Raw genomic sequence first — 12,186 nt, forward strand, 5'->3', positions numbered from 1 at the left:
AACAAAGTGTAAAAGCTGCTAATGATGAAAACACACGCTGCCTTTATATTCTTCAGTAAGTGGCCGTGGTATAAGAGTCATAGTACACAGCTGATATACAAAATAATGGACCTGATGGAGGAAACGCTGTTCTTCACCTTTACGCTGTCCAGTGTTTTGATTGGACGCCTCATCACACTCTGTCACTTATCAGACAGACCTGAAATCTAATGCTGAGAAGCATGTCCACCTCGTATTCCATGTATAGGAGTGTGTTTTTACCTTTTGTATTTACAGTTCTGTGTGATGAATTTGTCCATAATAGAATATTTTTACACTGCCATGAAACTGTAGTGGCACACAGGAAGTGAAGCTTTCATCATCTTGTTCTGCATGTGTTAGTTGATCCACAGCGATCTGCTGCAGCAGCAAATGACTTTTATTGTCTAACATCATGAAAACTAAAACTGCAGCTGTGAGTTTTGACTTTATTTCCAGAATTTTTTAACTTCTCCACATGGAGCTTCAACACAAAGAGCTGAAACCTTTTCTTGTTTTTATATTCACTTTAAACTGAAATGTACGGTTTTATTTGTGTTTGTTACAGCTGGCTGTTATTTGCTGTGTGTTACTGATTGTCATTCTTTCATTGTATGCATGCTGAACGAACAGCTCTGAGTTGTTAACACAGGTATTAAGGAGAAAGAGCACCAGAGGAAGCATATGTATATATACACATATACATATGTGTATATATACATATGTGTATGTGTATGTGTATGTATATATATATATATATATTATAATTATATTATATATATATATTATATTATATATGTATATGCGTGTACAACTTACTCAACATGCCATGCACTTACAGGACACATTATTATGGTTGACATGTTCTCTGCACTTGTCTTGATTACTGTAACTGTTTTCATGCCTTCCTAAGAGCCTTTTTTAAATGTTTCTACTTTTGCACATAAAGTTTATTACTTGAATCTCTGGAGTCATATTTGGATTGGAATAAATAAAATGTTTTATTTGTATGAATCTTGAACAATTGTCACTGGTTATTAAGGTCATTTGAATTGACTTTTAAAGCATTATATTCTTGTCTGTCCCCTTTAAATTTCCTTCATAGTTTATATACATTTTGAAACACTGATGTGCTTGTTCCAACATTTTAAAGCTGCTGATGCAGTGAAATACTGTATGTTGAAAAGATGCCATGTTTTTATGGCTGCGCTACATCAAATGGAAATCTTCTGTCTTGTGCACCATTTTATAAGATTTTAGTTTAGAAGACAGAGAATGATGAGAAGGTAATCAGATGTGACGACACTCAGTTAGTGTTCTCAGTCCACTGGGAGATTTCTGAATGTAGAAGACCTGAGTGTATTATGAAGCTGATTTTATTTTATTTCACTTGGACCAGTATAAACTCCACCAGGTGGCCAGACAGCATGCTGGACAGAGCAGACCGGCTGCAGATAAATCTTACAACTGACTGACCCAAAAGAGTGTCGATGCAGTTTTCAGGAACCTGAGAAAAACAAAGCCTCAGTGAAGTGAGATGTAAAGGGGGTATTAAACAAGCAAATATGGAAGTGTTTAAAGAAAATGTGAAGTGGGAGTGTTTCTTTACTGCAGTTATGGGTAAGTCACCAGCCATAATGATTCACCACAACATTTAACAGCATTTATGTGGCGGTCAGTGTAAATGACAGCCAAAATCTCCCTCCTGGATTCATTTTATACTAATAATAATAATAAAGAGGTTTATTTGTGTAGCACTTTTAAAACAAAAGGGCTGTGCAGAAAGCAGAAACAGATCACAGAAAAATGGCTGCGATCAACTGTAGTATGTGCACCAAGAATGATAAAACGTCTGAAAGGATAAAAGAGAGGAAAACTAGAAGAACAGGACAAAACAAAACAGGTTAAAATGACAGATCAGCCATTGTGACACAGTAAGGTGTTACACAGTGTACAAGAGATGCAGCTGCAAATGAAAACTGGATATTTTGAGCAGAATAAAAACTCCAGATGAACATATGTTACCTGCACACAGGAGAAAGTACTAGCAAAAAAATTAAATATATATATAATACAATACACTATAAAAACTATAAAAACAGGTCAGAAAATAAATTAAGTACCAAGTGGGTTTACCGGTATAATAATGCAATGTAATAATATAAGTAATAAGTAGTATTGCAACAGCAGTAATGGAGGTATGAATAAAAAATAGGAAAAAGAGGGAGGAGCTAAGGGTTTGATGGCCACAGGCAGGAATGACTTCCTGTGGCGCTCTGTGGTGCTTTTTGGGGGGACGAGTCTTCCGCTGAAGGTGCTCCTTTGCTTGACCAGCACGTCATGGAGCGGGTGGGAGACACTGTCCAAGATGGCGTGTAGTTTGGCCAGCATCCTCCTCTCTGACACCACCGCCAGAAAGTCCAGCTCCACCCCCACAATGTCACTGGCCTTACGGATCAGTTTGTTGAGTCTGTTGGCGTCCGCTACCCTCAACCTGCTGCCCCAGCATGCAACAGCATACAGGATAGCACTGGCCACCACAGACTCATAAAACATCTTCAGCATTGTCCGGCAGATGTTGAAGGACCTCAGCCTCCTCAGGAAATAGAGGCGGCTCTGGCCCTTCCTGTAAACAGCCTGAGTGTTCTTGGTCCAGTCCAGTTTGTTGTCTAAGTGTACTGCCAGATACTTGTAGTCCTCCACAATGTCCACACTGACCCCCTGGATGGAAACCGGGGTCACTGGTGCCTTGGCCCTCCGTAGATCCACAACCAGCTCCTTAGACTTTGTCGCATTAAGCTGCAGATGGTTCTGCTCACACCATGAGACAAAGTTCCCCACCACAGCCCTGTACTCAGTCTCATCACCACCGCTGATACTTCCCACCACAGCAGAGTCATCAGAAAACTTCTGAAGGTGGCAGGACTCTGTGTGGTAGCTGAAGTCCGTGGTGTAGATGGTGAAGAGGAAGGGAGAGAGGAGAGTCCCCTGAGGGGCCCCAGTGTTGCTGACCACGCTGTCTGACACACAGTGCTGCAGCCGCACATGCTGTGGTCTCCCAGTCAGGTAGTCCACGATCCAGGACACAAGGGGGGCATCCACCTGCATCGCTGCCAGCTTCTCACCCAGCAGGGCTGGCCGGATGGTGTTGAAAGCACTGGAGAAGTCAAAAAACATGATCCTCACCGTGCTTGCCGGCCTGTCGAGGTGGGTGTGGATGCGGTTAATCAGGAAGATGATGGCGTCCTCAACTCCCAGTTGGGGCTGGTAGGCGAACTGAAGGGGGTCCAGGAGGGGTCTGACCATGGGCCGCAGCTGTTCCAGCACTAGTCTCTCCAGGGTCTTCATTATGTGGGAGGTCAGTGCGACCGGTCTGTAGTCCTTGGAGATTGTGGCACTCCACTGCACCTGAAGCGGAGACAGTAGGACCGAGAAGCTGTGTGCAGTGACACACACGTGAAATGTTTCAGCTTTCTTAAACTTCTGCTGCCCCCTGCTGCTCTGAAGAGAAATCCACCAGATGGGAGTCTGAAGACAGAACTGGTTCTTCTGTTAGAGCATCACGTTTCCAAGTGATGGATAGAAATCCAAAAACACTCCAGCTGAGTTTCGTGGTGGTTTTCTGCCTCATGGTTACCTGATTCAATGGTCCCGCTGCTGTTAGTTCCTGCTGTAACAGACAGAACAGGCCAAGCTGATAGCAGTGCTCACTCTAAAGCTGGTGAGGATGTTATCTTGGTTCATGTTAAACTGGATGACTTGTGCAGGCACTGGTTGTATTTCTGGTCATCTCTTGTTATTATGTGCTGACTTAAACATCAGATGTACTGAAACACCACGAAGAGTACTGTAATGCCAATTACTGTTGATGCAAAGAGTATAGATTATTGCTACAGTGGTGTGAAAAAGTGGTTGCCCCCTTCCTGCTTTCTTATTTTTTGTCTCATTTGTTTGCCACCCTTAAATCTTTCAGATCATTTCATGACAACAGTATTCTCATACCTGCTAGATGTCTGCCTGAAAGATGAATGACAGGGTTCTTCCCCTGAAATACCACAGGTTTCAGACCTGAAGTGCTTCCGGTTAGACAGCAGGGATGTGGTCTATTATTTCCACACTGATAATCTATTATAAACAATATACAGTGGTGTGCAAAAGTGTTTGCCCCCTTCCTGATTTCTTATTTTTTTGCAAGTTTGTCACACGTAAATGTTTCAGATCATCAAACAAATTTAAATATTAGTCAAAGATAACACAAGTAAACACAAAATGCAGATTTTAAATGAAGGTTGTTATTATTAAGGAAAACAAAATCCAAACCTACATGGCCCTGTGTGGAAAAGTGATTGCCCCGATAAAACATAACTTAACTGTGGTTTATCATTCAGGTGACATAAAGTGGGGCAGCTCGCTGCTCGCTCGCCTTCAAACACTAAGTAACTAAAACTTCTGTATGATTTACTGTTTGTTCACACGTGACTGACAATTATCAATTCTCCGTCGCTGCAGATGAGAAAATGGATAAAAGAGTTTTTCCATTCTTGCTTCCAGTTCAGCAGCAGACCAAGCAGAAGTCCAGTTAATCAGTTGGTGCAGCAGCTAAAAGAATCTGCAGTATTGACTTAAAAAAGGTATGAAATGTATTTTATTCAATCAGAAAAGAACTTGTACTTCTTAATTTCTTACTGTAAGATATTTAAATATATAAATATTCACAAGAAACGACAAATGAATCGATCATAAGTGAAATCGCACGAAGCATACATTTACAAACATCACAGATAAAACACAGAGCAGCAGCAGGTCTTTGTGATCATCAGCTCCACTTCGAGCCTGTTGGTCTAAATGAGCCCAGCTGTAACCTGCAGCCAGGTGAGGCTTTCTAAACCAGACGACCGGAGTTCCAGTAAAGAGCTTCCTCTGGTGCTCTTTCTCCTTAATACCTGTGTGAACAACTCAGAGCTGGTCGTTCAAGCATGCATACAATGAAAGAATGACAATCAGTAACACACAGTAAATAACAGCCAGCTGTAACAAACACAAATAAAACCGTACATTTCAGTTTAAAGTGAATATAAAAACAAGAAAAGGTTTCAGCTCTTTGTGTTAAAGCTCCATGTGGAGAAGTTAAAAAAGTCTGGAAATAAAGTCAAAACTCACAGCTGCAGTTTTAGTTTTCATGATGTTAGACAATAAAAATCATTTGCTGCTGCAGCAGATCGCTGTGGATCAACTAACACGTGCAGAACAAAATGATAAAAGCTTCACTTCCTGTGTGCCACTACAGTTTCATGGCAGTGTCAAAATATTCTATTATGGACAAATTCATCACACAGAACTGTAAATACAAAAGGTAAAAACACTTTGCATATACATGGAATACGAGGTGGACATGCTTCTCAGCATTAGATTTCAGGTCTGTCTGATAAGTGACAGAGTGTGATGAGGCGTCCAATCAAAACAATGGACAGCGTAAAGGTGAAGAACAGCGTTTCCTCCATCAGGTCCATTATTTTGTATATCAGCTGTGTACTATGACTCTTATACCACGGCCACTTACTGAAGAATATAAAGGCAGCGTGTGTTTTCATCATTAGCAGCTTTTACACTTTGTTTGTTGTCATTTTACTCATGTGATGTGTGTGAAGCATCAAAGTTGTTGCTATGGTTACCTGCTGGTATGTTTGATGTGCTCTGATGGACAGTTTTATTACCTGCCAGCCAATGGGAAACTGGTATTTTCTGTGTCCGTGGTATAAAGTTGAATTCTAACAGTCTTGTCTCGTTTACATTGTTGATCAAACTGTTTCCTCTGATCCATCTGCTGATCTGCAACTTTGCTCACATCCATCACTGGAGACTGGAGAGAAATCTTGTTCACCAGGCTGAAAGTGGCTGAATAAACAGTAACAAACACCCAGCACAGCTGCTGCTGCTGTCAGTCCCAGTGCACAGTAGAGGCCGATCCGTCCCCGACTTTCTGTGTTTGGTCTCTCAGGTTCGGGCCGATCCCTCGCTGCTGTAAAGAGACCAAACACATCTGCCATTCATGTGAAGAAACATTTCAATATAAAAGGAAACAAAATATCTACAACAGATGAAGATGTAACATATTTCCCAGATACTGCGAGAAGGAAGTGTAAAGATTGTGGATTGTGGTAGTCCAAAATACTTTTCCTCTCAGGTTCTTATTTATCCAAAAAAGCTGCTGAACTGAAGAGAAAGTTCTGCTGAATCAACTTACCAGTGACAGTGAGTCTGCTTTTACCAGAGCTGCCACCATAAGTTGTGAACACTTCACACCGGTACAGGCCCGAGTCCTCAGTCCTGAGTCTGGACACATGAAGTCTGAGTCGTCCTTCTCTGAGGACGTCTCTGTCACACTGGACTCGTCCCGCAAACTGTCCATCCTGAGACTCTGGGACCTCAACACCTTCATGCAGATGATACAGGACTGAGACCTTGTGATCAATAATCAGTTCACATAAGATATTAAGGGAGTTTGAACTGTCAGGTTTGGTTGTGAACGTCCATTCCAGTGTGATGTCCTCGTTCTCCTCTGCCTGATAGGAGCTCTGTGTCACATTCACTACAAATGCTCCTGCTGAGGAGACAGAGAGGGAAAGTGAGGACCAGACAAAGGGACAACTTCAGAATCACAATCTGCTTTATTGCCAAGAAGGTTTACACATACAAGGAATTTGTTTTGGTATTTTGCTGCAAAACAATAAATAGAGAAAAGCAAGTACTGCAGGAGAAGAATCATAAATATAAAATTGACAATAAGATATTAAAGAATATAAAAAACAAGAAAATAATAAAGAATATGTACAATAGGTGCATGATACCAATAGTAAATACAATTTAAGCAGTAATTAAAGATAAAGGATCTTCCTGATTTTAAAAAGGTGTGTCTACTTTTGACGATGAAAGTGATAAACTCTGTTAGTGAGGCTGAAAGAGTATTTAGTCTCTTCTCTTTCTGGATAATAACCTGCAGGTGGAAACGAACCACAGACGCAGGAGGTCAGGGTGATGAGCAGCAGGATGCTGCAGGTCATCTTCTCCCTGTGAGAGGAGACAGAGGTGAAGAGTCAGAAACACACCAGGTCAAAGTTCAGTCGTTACAGGTGTAAGAGGGAAAATCATTTGAAAGTCTCCAGTGTTTACGGTTCCAGAGAGAACTGACGAGTTCATTATTCAGCTGTAAAATGTGACGCTCACTTTGTGTCTTGGCCGCAATTTTAAAAACATCCAAAGGCTGCGTAATAAAATAGTTTGTGTTTGTTATGTTTTTATGTTAGAAGACATCTATCAGTCAATGTATCGTTATCAGATTTGAGTACTGATATCGTTATCGGCCTCAAGTATCCAGTATCAGTCGGGCTACAGAAAAAACATCCGCAGATGTTCTGAATGAATGGGTGTGTGTGTGGTTCAACAAATCAAAGTGAAAGAACAGAACAGCATTCAGCTTCATGTATAATAAAATGTAAACGGTGCGAACACAGAATGGTGTCAAGGAACTGTTGCAGAAACTGTTGTACGTGCTTTTATCTCCTCACGCCTCGATTATTGTAACAGCCTGTTCACTTGTCTTAACCAAAAAACTTTGACCCAACTGCAGACTGTACAGAACTCAGCTGCTCGGCTGTAAACCAGGACCGAGAGGTTCGACCACATCACACCTGTTTCAGCCTCTTTACATCGGCTCTAGTGATGGGATTTATGGCTCTTTGAGGGGATCCGGATCTTCGCGATCCAAAAGATCCAAAAGAGCCGTTCAAAAGAACGGCTCTTTTGGCTCTTTTTAAATATTTAGTCAGTTTTAAGAAGCCAGCTTGGGGGCATCTCAGTTTATCCTGGAAATAATCACTGGGAGGAATGATGAGGTGAGATTTGTAGTCAAATAATTAAAACTCAGATATCACACACCAATATCTGAGTTTGAATTATTCTGAAATTTCTTCGCGAGAAAAGTGCACCCAAATGCTGCTCCTTTTCCTCTGGCTCATTTTCAGATGTGTCACGTGTGTGTCTTCTTCCTTTCGAAATCCGAACGACCCGCTATTACTGACGTTGGCACTGAGACAGAGAGGCAATCGCACGTGGGTTTTTTTTTTTTTTTTTTTAACTGGAGTAAGCATGTGACGGCAGCGTGCACACGTCATGGCTCCGCTCCTACCCAATGACAGAGGAACGCAGGGTTTTTTTCCACTGGAGTACTCATGTGAAGGATGCGTGCACAACTAATAACTAATATCATCACGCTATAAAGGGTTGGCCTGCGCTGGGTGCGCCCCTCCCCCTATAACTGTTCTGTCTCGCGGAGGAGCTCATTTGTGTGCATCTGTTTGAAACACGCATAGGAAAAAAGAACGACAGAAAGAACGGCTCCCCTCCAGCCGCGACTCGGCTCGCATCGTTCATGTTTATGAGCCGTTCAAAAGAATCGGTTCGTTCGCGAACGTCACAACTCTAATCGGCTCCCTGTTTGTTTCAGGATTGATTTTAAGATCTTGTTGATTACTTTTAAGACTCTTCATGCCTGGCTCCAGTTCATATTTTAGACCTTGTAATCCCTTATGAATCTTCACGTAGTTTGAGATCTTCGGGCAGGGGTCTCCTGTCTGTTCCTGAGTCCAGGATGGAAACTAAGGGGGACGGAGCTTTTGCCATCAGGGCCCCGAGGCTCTGGAACAACCTGCCCGAAGACATCAGGCTGTCTGAGTCAGCGTCTTCGTTTAAGTCTCTTCTCAAAACACATTTTTATCTGAAAGCAGATCCTGATTTTACCTGAGCTGTTTATTGTATTGCTTTTGTGTATTTTATGTATTTTATTTCTTCATATGTCGTCATTCACTGTGATATTTTATTTTTCTTGTTGTGAAGCACTTTGTACTTTGTTTTGATAAGTGCTCTATAAATAAAGTTTTATTATTATTTTTATTATAAGGCCCCTGGACTCTGTCCCCACTGTCCCAATGACACAAATACACAGACATGCCAACGTGCACTTTCACTGTTTCAAGATTTCCCATAACTACCTTTCTATTTGATCTGAGGAGCAAAGACAGAGGCAACTCCAGAGGAACCCGGTTGTTCGGTTGCAATTAACACAAGAAGTCTGGGACCAATACTTTTCTCCTTATACATGCTTCCCTTGGGTGATGTCCTCCGCAGACATGGGATTTAATTTCGTTGTTATGCGGATGACTCACAGTTGTAACTCCCTGTCAAGCCCACTGACCTCAGTACGCTGAGTTCTCTGCAGGACTGCCTGTCTGACATAAAACGCTGGATGTCGATAAATTTTCTTCAGCTCAACTCAAATAAAACTGAAATCCTTGTTTTTGGGCCCCAACACATCACTAAACAAATACTGCCATCTACTGGTAACCTGTCACAACACATCGAGCCTGTTGCAAGAAATCCTGGTGTCCTGTTTGATAGCAATTTATGTTTTGAGCAACATATCACTAAGCTTGTCCAATCATGTTTCTATCACCTCAGAAACATTGCAAAAATACGATCTATTTTAATTCTTAGTGATGCAGATCCTGATTTTACCTGAGCTGTTTATTTGATTGCATTTGTGTATTTTATTTCTTCATATTTCATCATTCACTGTGGTATTTTATTTCTCTTGTTGTGAAGCACTTTGTACTTTGTTTTGATAAGTGCTCTATAAATAAAGTTTTATTATTATTAACAAGTCTGAGTTGTGCTTGATGCGCTGATTGATTCAAACGGACACTTTTCATATTTCCAGTGAATGAAGGGACGAGCAGAGAGGAGACAGGAGTGAGGGGATGCAACAGTGGAGGCAGAAACATGAAGAAAGTAAAGACCTGATTCCAGATGTAAAGACAGAAACTGATCCAGAACCAGCCCAGGAGTCCGGCGATAAAGAGACATGAACACAGTCTGAGAAGGCAGAAAAACTCTACTTTCTTAAGGCATTTTCTAAATCCAACTAAATTCAAAACACAAAATTGGAACTTATAAATGATAAAATGTCACCTCTCATCAGTTGAGAAACACAAAATGCATTTCATCTTAAAGTCTAACGTTTCTCTCGTGTGTGAAGTTTAAACAAATGACTTCCACATAGTCAGTTTTTATCTACAATAAGAAACATTTAGGCTGAGCGACTTCACTGCAGCTCTGCTGCTGCTTCAACTCCACTTTCAAGCTTTACTTCCCTCTGGTCACATTGTGACGCAGATTTCTTACAACCTTTTCTGTTTGATTTGAACTTGGTGCTAAAACCAGCTCTGATTGCTGTTAGGGGGTTTCATCTCAACAAAACAACTCTTTTCTAAACGGATGTTTCCTACAGCCCAAATCTGAAAAAGTAAGTGAAAAGTACATTTCCCTCTGAAATGTGTCCCTACAGACAGAAGGACAAAAGCCAAGTAAGTAACTCATGATTGTAGGCTGCATTTTCCGATGGCCACTGCTCAAAGGGATTCACACACAGCGAGAAACACATTCCCTCATCGGGGATCCGAGAACAGCGAGCTCTGACGAGGTTTCTGTAAGGAGACAAGCGCAGGGATGCATGCCACAACGAAACATCCTCATATTCAGACTCTGGTGGTTTGGTTGTGTTGATTTGTCTCGTCTTCTATTTATTTTATGTCTCGCTGTTTCTTTCTCCGTCTTTCAAAGCAGCGACAGCTATGCGAACAGGCCAAAGTATAACACATTGTCTGCAGCCGTTGCAGAGCAAAAGCACCAATTTTCTACAGAAAAAACAAAGACAGGATGAATCTAACAACAATATCAACTCTGTATTACCTGCTGTCTCTGCTGTCATACAGGAAAGGACCGAAGCAGCAGCACACGACGGTGGAAGGAAGAGTTTTCCTTTGCCTTTCTGAGGGACATAGTCTGGGACATAGCCCACTTCCACCCCAAATCTGGACCTAGACCAAGAGGCGCGATTCAAACCGCCCCAAAGTTTTTATGTTCGGTTCTTTATTGAGCTCCTTGGATCTGGACCTGGAAAACCTGCTCCAGGATTGAAACTGCAGAGTTCAGAAGTTTTGTGTCTCCTCACAAGAATCTAAATGTGTATCTGGAATATTTGGATGAATTTCTTCAGCTTCTCTGGGCCATAAAAATGTCCCCAACCACAGGACATTTAGCAGCATGATCGTCTGTCAGTAAGTCTCATAAAATCATCTTTACAATGAAACATAAAGAAACTTCCTGTTAGAGGAAAGCCGAGCATTTCCATCCTGCGGCCGCTGCAGAGAAGCTGCTTCTGAAAACTGCAGAGTTCATGATTTTAGACTCAGAGATATTTTATGTGCGAAGACTTGTGATAGGAGCTGAAACATGAAACTGGGAAACACAGTGAGGATGAGGACGTAGAGATTACGTCAAATGAATCGGGGAGTTTCTGAGAAAGACCCGACAGCAGGACAAAGAGGGCGGGGCATCTCTGCTGCATCATTCAGTAAAAATATGAACTCACTATGATGCAGCGCGTAGACCAGCTGTCCCCGTCTCGCGGTCTGGTCCTTCAGTTCTACAGGAGGAAGGACTGCTTCCTCGGTCCCTTGGGGAAAGGGAAGTGTAAAACCTTTCTGAAAAACATTTGTTTGTGAGTGTTTTCTGTGTCTCATACTGGGGTTTAAAATGCTTTGGTGTGACATTTAATGCTGGTTTCCATGTGCAATATATTATACAATAAATATTCAGTATTTGTCATAATTTCATTTTTTCAATAAAATGACAAAAGAAGAAAGAAAAATAAACGTCTACGTTGTTATTTGTCCTTGTACCTGTGTGATGTGAGGACAACTTATGGTGGCAGCTTTGGTAAAAGCAGACTCAATGTCACTGGTAAGTTGATTCAGTAGAACTTTCTCTTCAGTTCAGCAGCTTTTTGGATAAATAAGAACCTGAGAGGAAAAGTATTTTGGACTACCACAATCCACAATCTTTACACTTCCTTCTCGCAGTATCTGGGAAATATGTTACATCTTCATCTGTTGTAGATATTTTGTTTCCTTTTATATTGAAATGTTTTTTCTTCACATCAATGCAGATGTGTTTGGTCTCTTTACAGCAGCGAGGGATCGGCCCGAACCTGAGAGACCAAACACAGAAAGTCGGGGAAGGATCGTCCTCTACTGTGCACTGGGACTGACAGCA

General features: G+C 41.6%; 2 protein-coding genes across 2 annotated transcripts in view; both read left to right on the forward strand.

Moving 5' to 3' along the window:
* Positions 1–12,186, forward strand: part of LOC122870258 (low affinity immunoglobulin gamma Fc region receptor III-like) — a 1,099,642-nt gene that overhangs the window by 49,238 nt on the left and 1,038,218 nt on the right. The gene's annotated exons all lie outside the window — the stretch shown is intronic.
* Positions 1–12,186, forward strand: part of LOC122870150 — a 126,466-nt gene that overhangs the window by 40,983 nt on the left and 73,297 nt on the right. The window contains exon 9 of the mRNA XM_044184016.1: positions 11,814–11,874. Within this exon, the coding sequence (XP_044039951.1) occupies positions 11,814–11,874 (61 nt within the window). The remainder of the gene's footprint in view (positions 1–11,813; positions 11,875–12,186) is intronic.

This window comes from Siniperca chuatsi, linkage group LG22, assembly GCF_020085105.1.
Source record: "Siniperca chuatsi isolate FFG_IHB_CAS linkage group LG22, ASM2008510v1, whole genome shotgun sequence".
Classification (NCBI taxonomy): Eukaryota; Metazoa; Chordata; class Actinopteri; order Centrarchiformes; family Sinipercidae; genus Siniperca; species Siniperca chuatsi.